Here is a 17,887-nt window from a genome sequence, read left to right as displayed (position 1 = left end):
CGAGCCCTGCCCATGTTTGCAGTTTGGGATGTCACTAAGAAGCTGGGTCTGGAACCCTCATCTTTTTAACTCTTGAGTTAGATATTCTGCCTTCCTGAAATTGACGCTCTCAGAGTCTTTAAACAGAGACATGTCCCCAAGCCTGCCACACATAGCGGTTACGTGGCAGAGTAAAGAGGAGAGGTAAATGTCACTCAGGAACATACAGATCCTGGTCCTGGTTCCATTCCCTGAGCAGGTTCTCTCTGCTCTCCCCAGGCCTCAGCCTTCCCCATCTGTCACACGAGTCACAGTCCCTGCCATGCCTCTCACGGGGCTATGGTTAGCACCAGAAAGACCGTGCAGGAGGATAGATGCACCCATTGATTAAGCACCTTCCAAGATGTCCGACGTACTGTTCACGGCCTAATTTCACCCTCACAATCCTACGGGGCTGAAACTACCACTAGCCCCATTTATCACATCTGTACGACTCGGGTTAGGAAAGCTGCCTGAGGACACGCAGCTGGTAAGTGATGGAGTCAAGACTCAAAGCCAAACAGCTTGACACCAGAACCCTGGCTCGTCACCATTGTCCCTGCACCATACTGCTTCTGAGAACCAACTTTCTGAGAACATAAGGGACCTCTAAGCAGATCATCTCGTTTCATACTCAGGGAAACCAGGGGCCAAAGAGATGACTTACGCAAGTTTGCACAATACAGAAGTGGCAGAGTTGGGTCTCAAACACAGGTCTTGAGCCTCCAAATCTCCCACACCATTGACTGCATCTTTGAATGGATTATTTCCGTGACTCCATGGCTTGGCTGCCTCCCTAGCTGTGTCCAGTCATCAGGCCACAGATAGGATCCACTCACATGTCCTTTCAGGAATTCCTGAGCAATAGGGCTGGGCAGCCCGCCATGAACAGAGAAACAGCCTTGCTTTCCTGGACTTTACGATCAAGCAAGAGGGCGACAGAAACTGTGCTATCATTCCCATGGATAACCTCTCTAAACACTAACCCAAGTCCCAGCACCCTGCTGCCCAGCAGAAACATCCCCGTTCATCCGCATGGGAATTATCATGACGGGCCCCTCTCCAACGGCAGAAATCCAAACCGTTTCAGACTGGAAAAATAAATCACCAGAAAATGAGAGCGGGTTTATGTAGGAAATTAACAACTTGAAAATAGCTTGCATAGAACATAGAAAGGAACGGCTTATTGTACTTGTTCTCATGTGTCTATGATTTTCTTCACCAATGTTTCCACCCTTTGTGGGCACATGGAGATCCATGGGGCTCTTGCACTCAAACAGCACCTAGAAAATAAAGCTAAAGCAGCTTTAAGGCAAAATAAAGGCTATACTGCGAGAACCTGAAACCAAGGAAATGACACCACGTCCAAGACGGACAGTCCCGTCTTCACCTCTTTTGGGGGTAAGAGGGCACAGGAAAACAGCTCAAAGGCACGCACATGCAGCACACAGTTCAGGTCTGTTCTTCAGATCCTCTGGCCAGAAACGGTTTTTTGTGTGTGTCGGTTTTGTTGGTTTGTTTTTTTTTGGGAGGACCAGAAACTGTTTTGCAGTTGTCAGTTGGTGAGTGTTTTTGCTTGAAAACATGTCAAAATATCACTTTCCGCATGTTTATTTAGTGCGCTCATGTGAAAAAGGCGATGTAGCCAGACAAGGAAGTCCTTGTGCAGAAAAGTGAGAGAATTTTCGAAAAGTCATAACGAGAAGCTGGGCACGAACGACTGGTTCATGATCTCCATGCAATGTGACAGAAGGAAGGAAGAGGGAGCTCAGAGTGCTGCAGGGTCCACTTGGACCAGGCTTTTCTCCAGGAAAGTGAGCCCCAAACCAGAATCCTTTTCCCACTTAGTGGGCAGGGTGTCCCTCAGCAAACACGTCGACAAATAAAGACACACCGGGATGGGGCTGTGGGTGGTATTTTCTTTTTTAATCTCCATAGTGTATTTGTTAAGTTTATTTATAAGCAGATCACTTCACTATTTACAGTACATGAGCATAGAGATTCTACAGTTTTTGTGATGTAAACAATAACCCCACAGTAGGAGTCTGAGGAAAGAAGCCAGTTCTGAAGTATTTACAGACGTTAAAATAGAACTTTATACTCACGGAATAATAATACATAGAGCAATTTGGTTAAATTATCTATGAAACTATAGAATCTGACAATGTACAAATACAGGAAAACGGTTTCTCATTTAGAAGGTAAGACAGATAAATCACACCAGAAATAAAATAGGGACGATGACAACCACAATAATTAAAAGCAAAGAAGGTGTCTTCCTTGCCTGTTACAGATAAAGTATTTATATAAATAAGGACACAACCCAACAAAATGGAAAAAATATATAAAAATCCTCTACCAATTAAAAAAAATAGCAAAACTAAAAACTCGATTCTCAATCATTAGCAGTGTCCTTTAAAAAATTAAAATTTAGCTTTCTATTATAAATAACAAAGCAGATGTGTCCCTCTGTATAGGTGAAATTCTTGCACCTTTCTCAAGAAATGCATCAATGTAATTCCACACATACACACAAACACAGGCACGCACACGAGCAGACAGACATACGTACGCACGCACACACACAGACATACACACACACACAGCCTTGCGCTCACGCACCCCAGGCTGTAGTTACCTTGTTGAGCTTCCCAATAAATAATGCCCCCTACAGTAGTACCCCTGGGGATGCCCAAACCTAACAAGTTTAGCCATTCCCTGGTTTGACCCTGTCCCAGAGCCAGGGGAAAGCCCTGGCTTCCTATTGCTCAGAATTCTCTAGGCTGCATGGTCACACCAAGAGAAAAGGATTTGAGTCCAAGATTTGGAAATGCTGGAAGGGACCACAGGGACCACCTCGCCCAGTCGATTAAGGCTAGCTACAGACATCGTCTCTTTAGAAACCTGGGGTTGGAGAGAGGGGTCTTGTGTTGGTTCCAACCTTAGCAGCCGCCCCTGGAGGACACAGGTCCTCGAAGCCAATACTAATACCGGGGCACAAGGAGGCGGGCGTGAATTCCCAGAGCAGGCTGCACTGAGGCAAACTTCTGCATGGTCGTCTTCCCCAGAGACCATCTGGAAATTCAGGCAGTCCGCCTCCCTGTTCCACTGACCACACTCCCCTTGAGATCTCCAACCTGTTTCCATCGGACTCAGAACGCCGCTCAAGAAACAAAGTTGGGAAGAGTTTATGACTTTTTATTCCTAACACAAAAACATTTGACAACATTTTTCAATACAAAATACAAAACCAACCAAACAAACAAACAAAAAAAACCAAAAAACCAAACCTGTTTGGCTATTCAGTGGACCACATCAAAGGCCATGGCCAGGCCCCTCCCCCAATCCCTGGCCCTAGAATCCTCACACCTAACCTCTTTGCTCACCCCGAGGGTACAGTGCAGGCCACCTACCAGAGGTTCACTTAACAAGGTCAGCAGCTGGGCTGCTAGTATTGCGGTTACAGTAAACCCCTAATGGGCACCTGGACACAGGGTCCACTCCTGTCTCCTCTGCCCACAGGGTAATTAGTGTGCTTCTCAAGTCTATGCAAGTCTACTAAGTGGTTGCTTCTGGAGTCTTCTGACTGGTGTTACACCAGATCCTAAGCACACAGACGGTTCACTCAGGCCATGACATTTAATTCCCCAAACTGGTGCTGGTCAGCAAGGTGGCCAAAGGATTTATTTGCCTTCCATCTGGGTAGCTGGTGGATACAGTCTTTGGCCACTAGAGGGCGACCAGACGTTGATAAGGCAAAGTGCTGAGGCAGACGCTGACCAATCCCTTCACAAGTCACCCAGGGGCAAGGCTGGCCAAGTGGGAAAGGAGGCTCTGTTGGGGTTCCTTGCAGGATCCTTTGACAAAACATACAGCACAGAGAGGGTTTAGCTATAGAAACATGTCTTTGAGGCATTGCTCTGACCAGGGCTGGACCACCTACAAAAACGTATTCTTCAAGCCCCCGGCTCGTGGAGCTGGGTTTCTATGCTGCTTCCAAAATCTGCATGGCATCATCTGGAAGAACTGGAATATCTGAAAATCTGTCCCCCGAGACCTCAAAGCCTCGGCCAGCACAGCTGGATTATTAAAGAAACGAAAAGCAAAAGCTGCCCTAAACATATGCAGCGTGATCAGTGCCTCCTGTTGCCCCATAGGTTTTACAATCATTTGAAGGAAATGTGTGAAAAGTGCCTAAGTGAAGCTGTTTTGAAAAAAAAAAAAAACAAGTGTATTGCTAGTATCGTCTGAGAGCGAGAGAGAAACAGCCAAGCGGTCACAACATTCGGATTAAAAGCTGTTCGGTGGGGACGATGACAAGGCTAACGTGAGATGTGCGACCGCCACCTAGCCAAGCTGCGGTCAAAACTCTCACCATCCCCATGAGAAACTATGGCTTAGATCTGGCCTGGGGAGCTGGCCTCTTCATACAAGGGAACTCGGCCAGGACCATGTGGGTTTGAATCTGCTGCTGGTTGGTGACCATGCGGAGAGCTCTCGCCCGGGGAAAGAAGCTGGAAGCAGCCCGAGGATGAGATCGGTTTCACAGGGAAGTGACGGACTCACGATGCTCCCACGTGTGAACCCCAGGAGTTCAAAAGGGGCCCTGGTGCTTGTTCCGTCCAACGCTCTCCTTCCTTAGTGGAGAGAACACAGGCCCCAGATCACACAGCAAGTGAGAAGTGTTGGGTTTCTCACTGAGATGGCTTATAGTTAGGAGACTTGCTCTGTAAACCCATTTCCGTCAGCTGGGCTATTTTAGCTTTTTATACATACGTAAAAATAGGTACCGAGATCTAAACTCACTGTTCCCTTCCTCGAGGGCCTCCACCGAAAGGGCCAGCAAAGGGCTAGCCCTAGGATTGACTCTGCCACTATTTAGGAAGGGATCTCGCTCCCCTCTCGGACCGGCCCCCCTCCCAACCCCAGCCCAAGCCCTAGGAGAGTACCTCACACAGCCGAAGGAAACCCGTATTTGCCAGCGTAGAAACACGGAGCCAGGCTGAAATGTTGTGGTTTCTCAAAGTGCTTTTATTGGTTCAATGCAAAGTCAGCCTCTGCCTACTTCCTAGCATCCTTCGGCCGGCTCCCGGGGGTCCTCCACCGACCCAGCGTCTGTGGGTTTCCCAGCCCCCGAGCTCTCCTTCCATTTACCCTGTACCTCCGGACTCTGCACACCGCCCCGAAGCCCACCTCTGCGGGCAAATCCCCCCGGGGACTCGGGGCCCAACTTCAACATATTGCACAGAAGCACTAGCTGCTTGCTTTCTGCCCCAGTGGGAAGGGGTGAGGGGGTCCCTCTTCTTTGGCCAACAAAACCATGAGGTTCATTTTATTTGCTTTTGTACAGCATCCCATTCCTTTCCTTAGTCCTATCTGAGGGAAACCACTGCATCCCAGATGCTAAGAAAAGTACTACAGGTTTCTGACTCTGTGAGTCAGAGCAACCCACCGTCCAGGGTCTGTGCTCTCTCAGGCTCAGTTGAGATTTCAACAGAACCCAAGGCCTGGGGTGAGGTTCTCCCCATCCCTGCACAAGGACCACATTATCAAGGCCTTCCATGCCACCACCTCTCACTACCCGCCCATTGGCCTCAGCGGGCAGGCCGCATATGCCTGGAAGAAACAGCTCTCAAAACTTCCATCAGCACAGGTTCTACGCAATGAAAAGTCTTCTAAGTGCACCTCTTCCTACACCAGGACGTGGGTGCTGAGAGCTCAGAGCTCTCCTCCCTTTCTCCTCCTGCCCCTGAAGCGCGCCCCCACCCCCCCCGACCCGAGCACGGTCAGCACGCCACACGGCAAGGCCCCACAGCAGACGTGGACATCTGACTCGTGGCTCTTTGACTCAAAAGCTGTTTCCTGGATTGGGAGCAAGGTGTGATGGGCTAAGGGTGGGTGGGTGGGGTGGGGGCTTCTCTGCACTCCATCCACTCATATTCTTTACCTCTTTGATGCATTTTCCTTCGGTAACCAGAACCCCCAAGAGTGAGGATTCTGATTCAGCCTGGTACCGACTGAGGAAGGAGATGAAGAATTCCACTTAGCGATTGGATCGGACATTTCTGGAAACACCAGCACGGCACAGAGATGGACAGTACAGCCTGGGCGGCTGTCAACACAGTCTACAGTAAGCTTTTATGGCAATCACATGTAAACATCATCCAGAGCAAATACTAGGACACAGCTACAGTGAGGTGGTTGCCAGTGGCAGCTGCTCCCTCTGGGTTCCTCCTTAATATGGTGGGCAAGAGACCAAGGTGTACTGGTTTTCCTGGAGAGACCCTGGAGTCTCCTTGGTTGTAATACACAGCACCGAATTGAGTCTTCCGGAGAGAGGTTGTCTGTAGGCTCGGTCAGTTTTTTAACTTGGAGCCTTGCAGGGATGGGACGGCAAGCAGAAAGTGCCTCGTGCTCTTGGCCGGCCAGGATCCTCTCCCCATGCAGCCAGCCCTGACCTGAGGCACAGTGCCACCCGGTGCCAAGCTCGGATCTCTGCTCTGCTCTAGGGGCAGGGGCTAAGTACCTTCGAGTGCCCTGTATTCATCTGAAGTGGATGGGGAGCCTCAGCTGACCCAGAGCACGGGAGGAGACACTGGTCTTCCACTAAAAATCTGCCTTTCTTTACCCTCCCCTACCACCTGCCCAGGGAAGAATTTCTGACTTAGGGCAAACCTAGAAACAAGCATGTAGGAGGGGCTTAGAGAACCTCTAGCCCAACTCCTTCTGCAGCAGAGGGGAGGGGGAGGGATTCTGTGACTTAGGTGAGACTCAAGGTCACCAAGTTCTTGGTGGAGCCAAGACTCAACGCAGCTTTCCAGATTCTGAATCTGGAGTTCCTTCCTACCGGCTTCCACAGGACGAACCCTCAGTGTACTCCTCAGTGCAAATTAGGACTTAGGAGAGGCAGCAGGCAGATTTCAATTCTACTCTAGTGCATTCCATACCCATCTACTGTGTGCCTACTGTGCGCTAGGCAGTGAATAGCTATAAAAGGAATTTACAATGTTCAGGTCTGTGCTGTGGAAGTCCCTTTGTTTGGTTCATCCTCATAAACCCCACCTCCCTCAAACATATCATATCTGCTATTCCGCTTGCCCCACACTCAAGTTAGGGTTATGTGTCACAGTATTATTGGGAGTCCCTGCCAGTGAATGGCTTTAGGGAAATTTTCTCTCATAGATCAGGACATGATAGAAAGGAATGGGCAGTATGAATCCCAGCCACCATTTGGTTCTGTATGATGGAAACCTTTCAAAAGATCAGACCAGAATGTCAAATGATAAACTCTGATCCATTAATAATGGCTGTCCAGAGTACTGTGCTCAGAGTTCTAAATGAACTCTCAAGCTCAAAGAACAGGAGTTCTGTGGTCGATTGGTTATGCCTGCCACTGGCCAAGGATGTGGAAGTAGTGGTACATGTGTCATGTATTTGCCATCTTGAGCTAGATACCACCTTTGCAGAAGCTAAGAGCTGGCAGGACCTTAGGGATCAACTTGCCTACTTCTCCCCCTCAGTCCATTTCACAGAAAAGGAAACTGGGGCCCAGGAGGGATATATGGGAGCTCAAATTCCCTATTCCTTCTAAAGCCTGTTTCCTCCAGCCCTCTCCATGGGCTTGGAGTATGCTCATCTCCCAGGACATGCTCACTGGCCCAGCATTACTACTCAGGTATTCGATCACCTTAAAAATAACAGTAATAATCAACTACCCACTCTCAAAGTTGTAAGCCTGGCAGGAGCAACACACTGAATTAGCTTGTTGAGTTTAATGAGTTAATTTCAAACATGTTTAAAGCAAGCAGAACTTTTTGCTTTCTTTTTAATACAAAAATTTCCCAAGGAACCCTGACATCTGAACAAGATAAAGTTGGGAGCTGCTCTTTCTGAAGCAGCAGTCACGAGCTCATACCCTGCCTGGCCACACTTGCCCTCACAAACGGCCCCCAATGCACCCGCAGAGCATCCCAGCTAGACATGGTTTGACATCACTCAAGAACATAAAATTTAAAGTAAAGCCCAATTAGAATGTTATCTAAGCTGGAAAGGACCTTGGTGATTGTTTTATCCACCCCCAGTCCTCACATGCCCCCACCTCACTCCCTCTGCCCCATGCTACCCAAACCCCCCTACAGGTGAAGGAACGGGAAAGATGAGCTGGTAGAAGGACGATGGGGTCGTGGCTGGCCCCAGAAGTATGACTGTTCCCTGATCACCTGCCTGTGCCACTCCAGGTGTGTCACTAAAGCTCTGGTGGCATGTCCACAGGTGTAGGCAAACCACAGAACCCTCTAGGTCAAGACGCACGCCGAGCCTAAACCTGCCTAATGCTGGGGAGCCAGCTGCTGACTTAACCTTCCAAGTAAGCCCAGAGGCCTCTAGCCTGTGGCCCAGCATAGCTGGCCTCATCTCTACCAGCCCCTGGAACTGTGCCTTTTTACCCAAAGCTACTGCAGCAGCATGGGATCAGTAATCAGGAGGCCTAGGCTGGGTCACTGCTCTGCCTCGTCACTGGCTGCGGGACCTCAGGCAAGGCCCATCACCTCTTGGGGCACTGCCCGCCTCACGTGGAAAAACAAGGATCAGGCGGCTCACCCCGCCTGCCTTATGAGGTCTGCCAGGATCCCAGCACTCCAGGCTAGGCCCAAGTTCTGAGCACCAGCTGGCGTCCAGTGAGGGTTCTGACTGGAACTGGACCTGCACATGCTCAGTTTGACTCAGGGCAGAGCTTGGCAGGCAAGTCTCAGAAGCCTCTCTCCACTGCTCTGAGTTGTGGCTGCAGGCCACACTGCCCTGGGGACCAACCCACCAGCCACCCAGCACCTCTAGGGCTTTCTGGCAGAGGGAGCAGAGTAGCTCAGTGGCAAACACCTCACGACAGTGCATAGTTAAAAAATCAAGGAAGCAATACAATAATCCCAGGCACAGTACGTCTGAGCCATAAATACATTATTTGAAGGATATATTTTTTTTCTTCAATTAAAAATGAGCATATAATCCTGATTCTATTCACGAGTAACAATTTCATCATCACATACTACGGACAAGAAATGTTATGGTGAACATGGCTGCACGTCTACGAGGGAAGTCGGTCAGGGAGATAAGGGACGTGGGGGACTGACCCAGCACTGGGAGGCGCGCCCGGGGCCGCCCGCCGGAAGCGAGGACGCTACAGTGGCAGTGGGACGTCAACATCATGGAAACTCACAGACAGAAGCAGCTTTGTTCAATGTAAACATTGATTTTTTTTTTTTTTAAAAGGACAGCAGTTTCAAGTCTCTCTCTCTCTCTCTCTCTCTCTCACGCGCTCGCGCTCTGGCCTTCTCGTATACTTAATTTCTTTGAAAACGTAAACATATTGGAAGGGCCTTGTCTGAGGTATTGAGGTATTCCTCGAAGGTTAAGGCTGTTATCAATGCAGGCTCTGCTGGGCCTCCTTCAGTAAGCTGTCAAAATCCATGGCTTCGTACTTGTTTTTCATGGACGCAGGGAGGGCCTCTTCTGAATTGGAATCTGGGCAGGGGGTGAAGGAGTCAAGGAGAGGGGAAGGCAGTGAGCAACTCAGAGAGGCCAGACAGTCAGAAGATCTGCCACCAGGGTCAGCCCCGTGGAGCACGAGTGGCCGAGGCCTCAGGCAGCACCAGACAGCAAGCACTACCCCCTGCCAGCCGACTGGGACTCCTCTGCCAGGTCATTAGTGTCTTGGGGCTGCCCTGTTTCCAGAACGTGGTGGTCCCAACTAGCATACCCCAGAGCTCCTCTCTGGCTCCAATATCCTATACATCTGTTTCCCTAAGAGCTTCCTGCCCACTAGGAGACCATTGCCAGAGTCACATAAGATGGCCTACGAAGCTAGGACGCCCTCATGGTGCAGAGATGGAACCAGGTCCCACGTGCGTGGACGGGCAGCCAGGCGCAACACCGCCTGGCCAGGAGCCCTCTGCGTTTCCTCTCCCTCAGCCCCATACTATGGAGGCCGTGTCAGATTCCCCTCTATAGAGCGTTCTCTCCTGAATGGTACGTGTCTGTCCTTCTTCACTAACTCGTCCCCCAATGGTGAGGGGTGGGGCGATGATATCATTTCGCTGTGGCCCGTGAACTGACAAGGCTGCCTGCTGCCTGTTGGGGCGACCATGGAATGCCCCCGAAAAGCAGCAGGGCAGCCACAGGCCCTGTGAGGTCAGAGAGACAGTTAATCTGGTTCTGCCAGCTGGCTGTGAACTTAAGACCGGACCTTCCAAGAGGCCACAAGGGCCTCAAATCTCTCTCTTGGTACCAGTCTTGAGACAGGACAAGACGGACCAGAGACCAGAAGGAAAACAAGATGGCAGCCTCCAGCCCGCGAAGTTTTACCCATCGGCACAATTTAGTGTGGGAGCTGGGTCCACAGGGGGCTTTAGGTGTTCCCAGAGTGTGCCAGGGCCTTGTGCACTTACCATAGTCAGCGTGTCTGGGCCGGCAGAAGTGCGGGAGGCCCCCGCAGCTCAGCTGGAAGGAGGGCTCATGGCGCTTCCGCAGGGCAGCGCCCTTCCTCAGAGACAGGGCCGCATGCTCAGAACACCGGTAGGTGATGAAGCCATACTTCTCGCCTCTGTGGGGAGAGGTAGGGGGAGCGCGTTACTGAGTCAGCTTTGTCGACACTCTCGGAGCACCCACGATGAGGTGCCGAGCAGAGACCCACACTGACTCAGTGACCCTGTCGCACGGTCCCCGAATACAGAGGACGGTAATCCCAGCCCAGCAATAGTCAGAGCAGGTGATGCACAGACCGGGCGCCTCCACCTTCAGACTGCCCTGTGAGTGGCTCCTGGCTCGTTCTCCCCCTCAGGGATGAGGAAACTGGCTCCGTGCTCAGAATTTGCCCAAAGGTGAACAGCAGGCAGGGTAGGGTACTCAAACTCGGGACTCCCGCCAAGAAAGCTTATTTGCCTCATCTCTACCCCAACTCTACCTCTCCTGCCTCCTTCGAAGTCAGAGCTGGCCATCACCTCCTTGGCCGCGAACATGGCCTCCCCCTCCCCTAATATAGCCGGTGTTTGTATACATCTCGTCCTCTGGGGTACACAACTCTGCCTGCTCAACACCTCTGCCTGCTCAGCACCCACTCCCCTTCCTCTGACAAAGGCGCCCCGTGCTCCCAGCGACTCGTCTGAGGATGACCCTGCTGCCCAAAGCAGAACTTCAAAGACTCTATGCCAGCTCTTGGCTGGAACTGTGAGGGAGACCCCTCCTTTCCCTGGTAGGGAGGGAGGTCAGCTTAGAGCTCCAGGCAGCCATTCTGCCACTGAAGGGCAGCCTGCACGAGGACGATGCTGAGGCGAGGGGGACCTGAAGTCAGTTCTTCCTGCAGCTGTTCAGCTCCACAAACAGGAAGGAAAAGCATCCTGGCTGCTAGTCCCTCTGCTATGTATAATTCTCAGGACAGAGACAAGGTGGAGGTCCCCCACCGCCCAGGACAGGCTCACCAACACTGGGCGCCCAAGAAACACTTGGCTGAATCACATTTCCCAACACCTCTCTGAACGAGGCCAAAGTGGGACCCCTTCTGCCTCCTGAAACGTCCAGGACTGCTCGCTCTGTTTTTCATGTTCTTTGTTCTTTCTGATGCCCTGAGGATTACGCAAAACTTCAAACTTCAAACTTCAAACTGTGCAGTGACTTTCTTTTTTTAAATTGTGATAAAAACACCAAACATAAAATGTACCATCTTTAGATTCTACTTGTACAATGACTTTCTCTTTTATTTTTAATTGTGATAAAAACACCAAACATAAAATATACCACCTCTCAAACAAGCGGATAGTTCAGTAGCCGCTTTAACACACAGTAGTGTGTTAAGTACATTCACTCGGCTGAGAACAGACCTCCCCTCTCTCTGCTTGTCGTTTCCAGGACTCTGCCTGACTCCAGATACCTCACGTAATGGAATCATGCAACCTGTGTCTTTCTAAGAAGGCCGATTTCATGGAGCATAAAGAGGTTACGATTATCAAGGTTCATCCACGCTTGCAGCACGAGACAGGATTTCCTCCCTTTCTAAAGCTGAATAATATACTCCATGGTAGGCAAAGACTACATTTTGTTTATCCGTTCATGAGTCAACAGATACTTGCAGTGTTTCCACTTCTTGGTTATTGTGAATAAAGCTTCTATTCACATGGGCGTGCAAATATCTCTTTGAGATCTTGCTTTCCAGTCTCTGAAGTATTTACCCAGCAGTGTGATTGCTGGATCATACGGTAACTATCCGTTTCATTTTTTCAGGCACCGCCACACCAGTCTGCATTCCTGCCAACGTGCGCAAGGGTTCTGATTTCCGCCCACCCTTGTCAACACCCGGAATGTTCCGTAGCCGCCTTAATGAATATGAAGTGTGTAATGATCCCTACACAGAAATTATTTTCTCATTGAAGCTTTCTAAAAATAGCGTTAAGTTAGAATTTAAAAACCTTAATCATCTACTTGGCAAACGCAATGGGAGATACTTCCGCATTACCTCAAAACCGACCAAGCTTTGACATCGAAGTTGTGTGTTTACACGCAACCTGGTCTGGCAGAGCCCTTGGCAGATGACCACTGTGACCCCAGGGGAGCGAAGAAAAAACCAAGATTCCCAGCAGAGTAAAAGGCCTGAAACTCGCTGCTCTGGAGGAACGGAGGGATGTGAGCAGCAGGGAGGTTCCAGAACACATGTGCAGCTAAGCCTCAGGGACTGCCTGCTGCCCTGTACCAGCCCCAGGGTAGAGAAGGTAAAGCAGATCCATGGGCTGCGGACTCAGCTCTGCTACTCACTAACTAGCTGCTCACTTAACTTGTCTGAGCTCCCCAAGAGGGAGAACGATAGAGTGCCCGGGGCACAGGCTTGTCAGAAGGCTGAAGAAAATGCACAGGAATTACCTGGCACTTAGCAAACCGTGGGCTTGCTGCTGGACCGTGACCGGACCTTCTCAGGGGCCTGACTCCAGGTCCAGGCTGCGGCATCATCAGATTTTCATCCCATCTTCTCAAGCGTCTCTGTGTGGCCAGCCCTGGACGGGGCCCTCTGCCACTCCCTGCCCCTCCCCACCCCTCCCCCCTCTCCTGCAACAGCTTGAGCCGACCCACCTCTTGCTTCTGGTCAGCACCTGGCACTCCACTATCTCACCGAACACTTCAAAGCGCCTCTTCAGCTCTCGGGAGCTCATGTCACTGGAGAGATTCTGAACATACACCACACGGCCTTCGCCCTGTTCAAGAAAAAAAACACAGAGAGGCCCAGTCACTGTCTGGCTTCCTGGGACCCCCTTGATGGTGGGCTCCTGTGGAGTCCTCGTCCTCAGCCCGTGACACCTGGCCAAGCAGGTGACGGCAGCTGGGGCTGGAGTCAGAGGGAGGGCGATGACGATCCTTATCCCAGAAGACCAGCCTTGCTGAAGGAAGGGCTGCTGAGTGTCGGGTGGGGAATGGCTCCCAAAGGAAGCAACAGCTCCCTTGAAGGCAATGAGCAGAGAAGGGACAGAGACAAGAGAGGTGCTCATGATCATTCACGGAACTGCCTACTTCCAGAGTTGTGGTCTGAGTCTGGGACTTTTTTTTTTGGCAGTGGGGGAGGCTGTAGTCGAAAGGCAAGTTGCCCAGATGGTAATGGGCAAGGATGGGGAACCAGGTCATCGTGGGGGTCACGGTGGGCGGGGAGGGAAGACCACGGGATGCAGGCCCTCGGGCTCAGGGCCACCATCGTCCTCTGCTTTACCAGGACAGCGTGTGTAGACACTGGGACTAAGATCACTTCAGGTGAGCTAGCTGCCATGCTGTGGGCCCCTAGAATAGTCCGGCAGAGAGAGGGGTGGGGAGAAACCCAGACTGGAATGTCCCCTCCTCTCCTCTGCTCTGACTGGATCCCATTCAAGCCACCGCTGGCAGTAGAGCTGCTCTGACCCACTAGGTCAGCTCTAGCGGCGTTCCCGGAAAGCCGTGCTCTGGTGGCTAAAACGGGCAGGTTCTGGTTTGGACAGGTTTCTCTGGGAAGAGGGTAACGCCAGTGATTCTGGAGCCTTCCCATTCTCATCTCACAGAAGTCAGGGGTGGAAAGCAACGCCCAGGGGCCACGGGTGGGCTGCGCCGTCAGCGACAGGGAAGCGGGTTCTGCTCAGTGAAGGAATGCCCTCCCCCACACCCAGGCTCCTGGCAGCTCCTTCCACCGACAAGGTTCTTTGCTGCCTCTGCCCCACGGTCCTAACACTGCCTCGCTGGCGTCTAGCTCCTTGCCGATGCCTTTCCCGGACCGCCCCATAAATACACCCTCCCCAACAGTCAGCCTGACATGATTAATCCCACCGTGCCTCTCCCCATCTCTGATTACAGTGTTTATTCCTTGTTTATGAGTCTGTTACCCTTCTCTCTGTTCTGCCCCAGCCACAGGAATGGGGACCACGTCCGTCTCGCTCATGCCAAGCACGTCACAACCGCCGAATGGTCACACACGGATTCCAGAAGATGCTCCAGGCATAGCCCGTGGTGGTCAGTGCCTGCTGGCTGACACCTGTGTGCCTCCAGGGTACACGACCTCACGGAATCCCGCACCTCCGCCCTGAAGCCCCTGTCCTGGGGCAAGGCCATCAAGTGCAAGTCTATTTGTCTTTCTGTGCCCCGTCTTACTTCCCTCCCCTTCTTTCTAAGTGTCATGGAGGAGCTGGTTCCAGCTCCCCTCTGCAGCTTCCTGGCACAGCCTGGGCCCGCAGACTAACTTGGGGGGAGGAAGAGGGAGGTCAGTAGGAAGCAAGGAGCGGGCTCTCCTGGTTCTTTAGCTCTGATCAAGCTGGGGAAGTCTTGGGAAGGACAAGGCCCAACTGCCTGTGTACGGATGAGTAAACTAGGGCTCAGGGAAGCTGGGAGACCTGCCCAAGGTCACATAGAAGGTGATAGCAGGGCTGCTCTGTGGCCTGGTTGGCCCAGCTCTGCTCCCCCGCTCCCCCACCAGAGCCTGCCCTCTTGGCCCTGTCAAGCTGCCAGTGCTCAGCCCTAAAATCACCCCCGAATGCGGTGGCCGCACTTTGCACAATGTCACCTCTGATGCCCTTTGGGGACCCTGGTGCTTTTTGAAGTCAGAGAAATGGAATTATCTCATGCGGGCCGCAGCCAGCCTCAAAGGGCTTCGGGTCTAGGAAGCCCCGGCCCATCCTGACGCCCCTGCTCTTCCCCACTCGCTTCGGGCTCCGGGGCCCCAGATCACTTACAATGGCCTTTTCCCGCCGCTTCCTGGCATGCCGGACGCTTGGCGTTCCGTCTGAACACGGCCCTCTGCTCTCACATCTGTCAGTGAACAAGCAAAGCAGAGGCACTCACTCTCAGGAGGGGCATGGCAGGGTGGGTGGGGGGCAGCTGCCCCAGGAAGCAAGGGACGCTTCTTCAGAACTCACTCACGAGAGCGCCAGCAGAAGCCCAGCTTCCCCGCCAGCAGCGACGGCCCAGGGCTGCATGTGGGTCTGCACAATCTGGCCAGCTTCTGGGACTGGATCCCTGAGAACTACCATGTCGCTCATCAGCACGCTACCCGTCGGGGCCCTGCCTTTTTATGCCATGAGGGGTGGAAGGGCCCTTTTGCTTCATTACTGCATTTGCTCTGATGGAGGAAAAGCAACCTATGAGGTCGTATGTTTCCCTGTTTTCCAAAGGCAAACCCTGAGGCTCAGGTTCAATATGGCATCTGCCTAAAGCTAGGACATGGGGGAGCCAGAGCTAGAAGGAGGGCTGCTGACCCTAGACGTCTGCTCTGTAGCACTTGGTGCCCAGCCAAGAGGCGATCCCGACTGTCGCAGTCCCCACGGTCATGCTGGCCATTAGGTGCATCAGCCCGCACAGTCCCGGGACACTCCTGGATGCCACACGCCTGCGTCCTTTCAGCTGTCTGCATGCTGCCTCCTCCTCCAGGGAGCCAGCTGTCGGAGTGGAAACAGCATGGCATGCGCCGGAGGGGAGTCCCGGCTCTGCACATTCCGTCTGCGTCTGTGGGAAATTCAGCACGCAGGATAAGCACATTGTCCAGTCGGGCAGCCTGCATTTGAATCCTGGCTCTACCGCCTCCTGGCTGGGTGACCTTGGGCTAGTTACTTACATCCCCTTCGCTGCAGTTCTAGGACGGTAAGACGGGGAGAACTGACTACACGGCCTCCTTGGCCATTTGTGAGGCACGAATCAGAAAATGCTGAGCTCAAGAGCTGCTCAGTAACTGCTGGCTTGCCTTTCTGTTGCACCTCTTAGAGCCTTAGCTCCCTCACCCACAAAATGGGGATAAGAAGCAGATGTGCCCTCCAAGTGCATCTGTGAAGCTAAACAGGGTCACAGAAGGGGCTGTGACTCACAATCTTCAGAGCGCTAGAAATAACAGAGGGTGCCTGAGTGGTTTCTGTCAGGAAAGTGTCTGACTCTTGACTTTGGCTCAGGTCAGGATCTCAGGGTCATGAGACCTAGTAGGGCTCAACACTGGGCGTGGAGCCCGCTTGGGATTCTCTCTCTCCCTCTGCCCCAACCTCTCTCTCTCCGATTTAAAAAAAAAAAAAAAAAAAAGTGCTATAAATAACAAATACCATCATCCATTTGCAGACTGGCAGTTTCCCACCTAAAGAGCTGAGAATGACCAGAAGGTACCGTGGGGTTTGTGTTATGAAACCAGCTCAAAACACTTCTGTGGACCAATGTTGAGTACTAGAAGCACCGGTTTTAAAAAATGTGGGTCTGGAGAAGACAGAGGATGACTGGTTTACCAGGTTCACCAGGCGCCAAGTTCTGTCAGCTGAGCAAGACCAGAGTTAACCCATTAATTTTCTCTAGGGAGCAGAAAAAGCCAGCCCTGAACTTGGCCCAAAAGCTAGAGAAGGAAAAGGAGAAGCCATGGGAGTTTCTAGAGGGGCTCCCATCTCTCTGCAGGTGAGGGCGTGAATGCAGGCCTTCCCCCGACAGCCTGAGCTGGTCAGGAGGGAGCAGAGGCCAGGAAGCTCCAGCTCCAGCCTTGGGGGGATGTGTTTCAAAAACAAGACAGCCTTAGCAGCTTCTGAGCTACTAAATGTTGCAGAGGAAACAGCCTAATGCAGATGCCAAGTCACTTAGCGCACAGTGACCCGTGGGGAAAGGAGAATGGAGCCAGAAAGAGGGCCCAGAGAGGTCTGACCAATCACCCTGGCTTATTACGTAGAGGGGCTTTTAGAAAAATCAAGAGGGAACTCATTTTGAGTAACAGGTAGCTCAGGGAATCTTAACCTTAGTGTCTGGAGAATCTACAAACCCCCCAAAATTGAATGCCCAGTTAGAGGTCTACGTCTATTTTAAAGGGAAGACACATATTTGCTTGATTCAGATTTTCAAACAGATACAAGCTGCTGGGGTAGATATATAAAGCTGAGTTTCTCTAAGAAAAGATATTTTTCTATTACCTGAATTCTGGGTCTCAGAGTATGGCACTCTGGGGACATCATCATCTCCTGGGAACTAGTCAGAAATGCAGATTCTCCCCCACCACCCCCAGACGTACAGAATCAGACCCTGGAAGGGTCCAGCCCTCTGTCCACAGGGGAACAAGGGTCAGGTGGCTGCTGCAGGGCTCTAGACCCAAGACCACCACCTAGTGGTCATTCAGGTTCATCTCAGGCGGAGGGTTTGGGACCTGCACTGACCCTCCTCGGGGCCTCCCTCTGCTGAAGAATCAGGGCCTGCTCTGATCAGGGAGAGAAGCAACCTGTCTCCACCAACATATGCCAAACCTCCACTCTTTCTGCCTGGCTCCCCGCTGACTTTTGGACCAGCTCCTTCTTTCGGACCAGTCCAGGGACCCAAGATATTATGAGCACACGGGCTCATGAGGCATCATCGCTGTGGGAAGGTAAAGCAGCTT

General features: G+C 51.9%; 1 protein-coding gene across 2 annotated transcripts in view; it reads right to left on the bottom strand.

The window, feature by feature from the left end:
• Nucleotides 1–1,917: 1,917 nt before the first annotated feature.
• Nucleotides 1,918–17,887, bottom strand: part of PPARGC1B (PPARG coactivator 1 beta) — a 110,608-nt gene continuing 94,638 nt past the window's right edge. The window contains exons 9-12 of one of the 2 annotated variants that reach the window (XM_059174013.1): nt 15,237–15,312; nt 13,126–13,247; nt 10,458–10,612; nt 1,918–9,534 (exon numbers count right to left, since the gene is read on the bottom strand). In XM_059174013.1, the coding sequence (XP_059029996.1) occupies nt 9,434–9,534; nt 10,458–10,612; nt 13,126–13,247; nt 15,237–15,312 (454 nt within the window). In that variant the 3' untranslated portion in view covers nt 1,918–9,433. Of the gene's footprint in view, nt 9,535–10,457; nt 10,613–13,125; nt 13,248–15,236; nt 15,313–17,887 lie in introns of those variants that run through there. The other variant, XR_009353792.1, reaches the window with a different exon arrangement.

The sequence above is a fragment of the Mustela lutreola genome, chromosome 5 (genome assembly GCF_030435805.1).
Source record: "Mustela lutreola isolate mMusLut2 chromosome 5, mMusLut2.pri, whole genome shotgun sequence".
Taxonomy (NCBI): Eukaryota; Metazoa; Chordata; class Mammalia; order Carnivora; family Mustelidae; genus Mustela; species Mustela lutreola.
The sequence above is the reverse complement of the archived record's forward strand: the minus strand, read 5'-3'. Positions and strand labels throughout refer to the sequence as shown.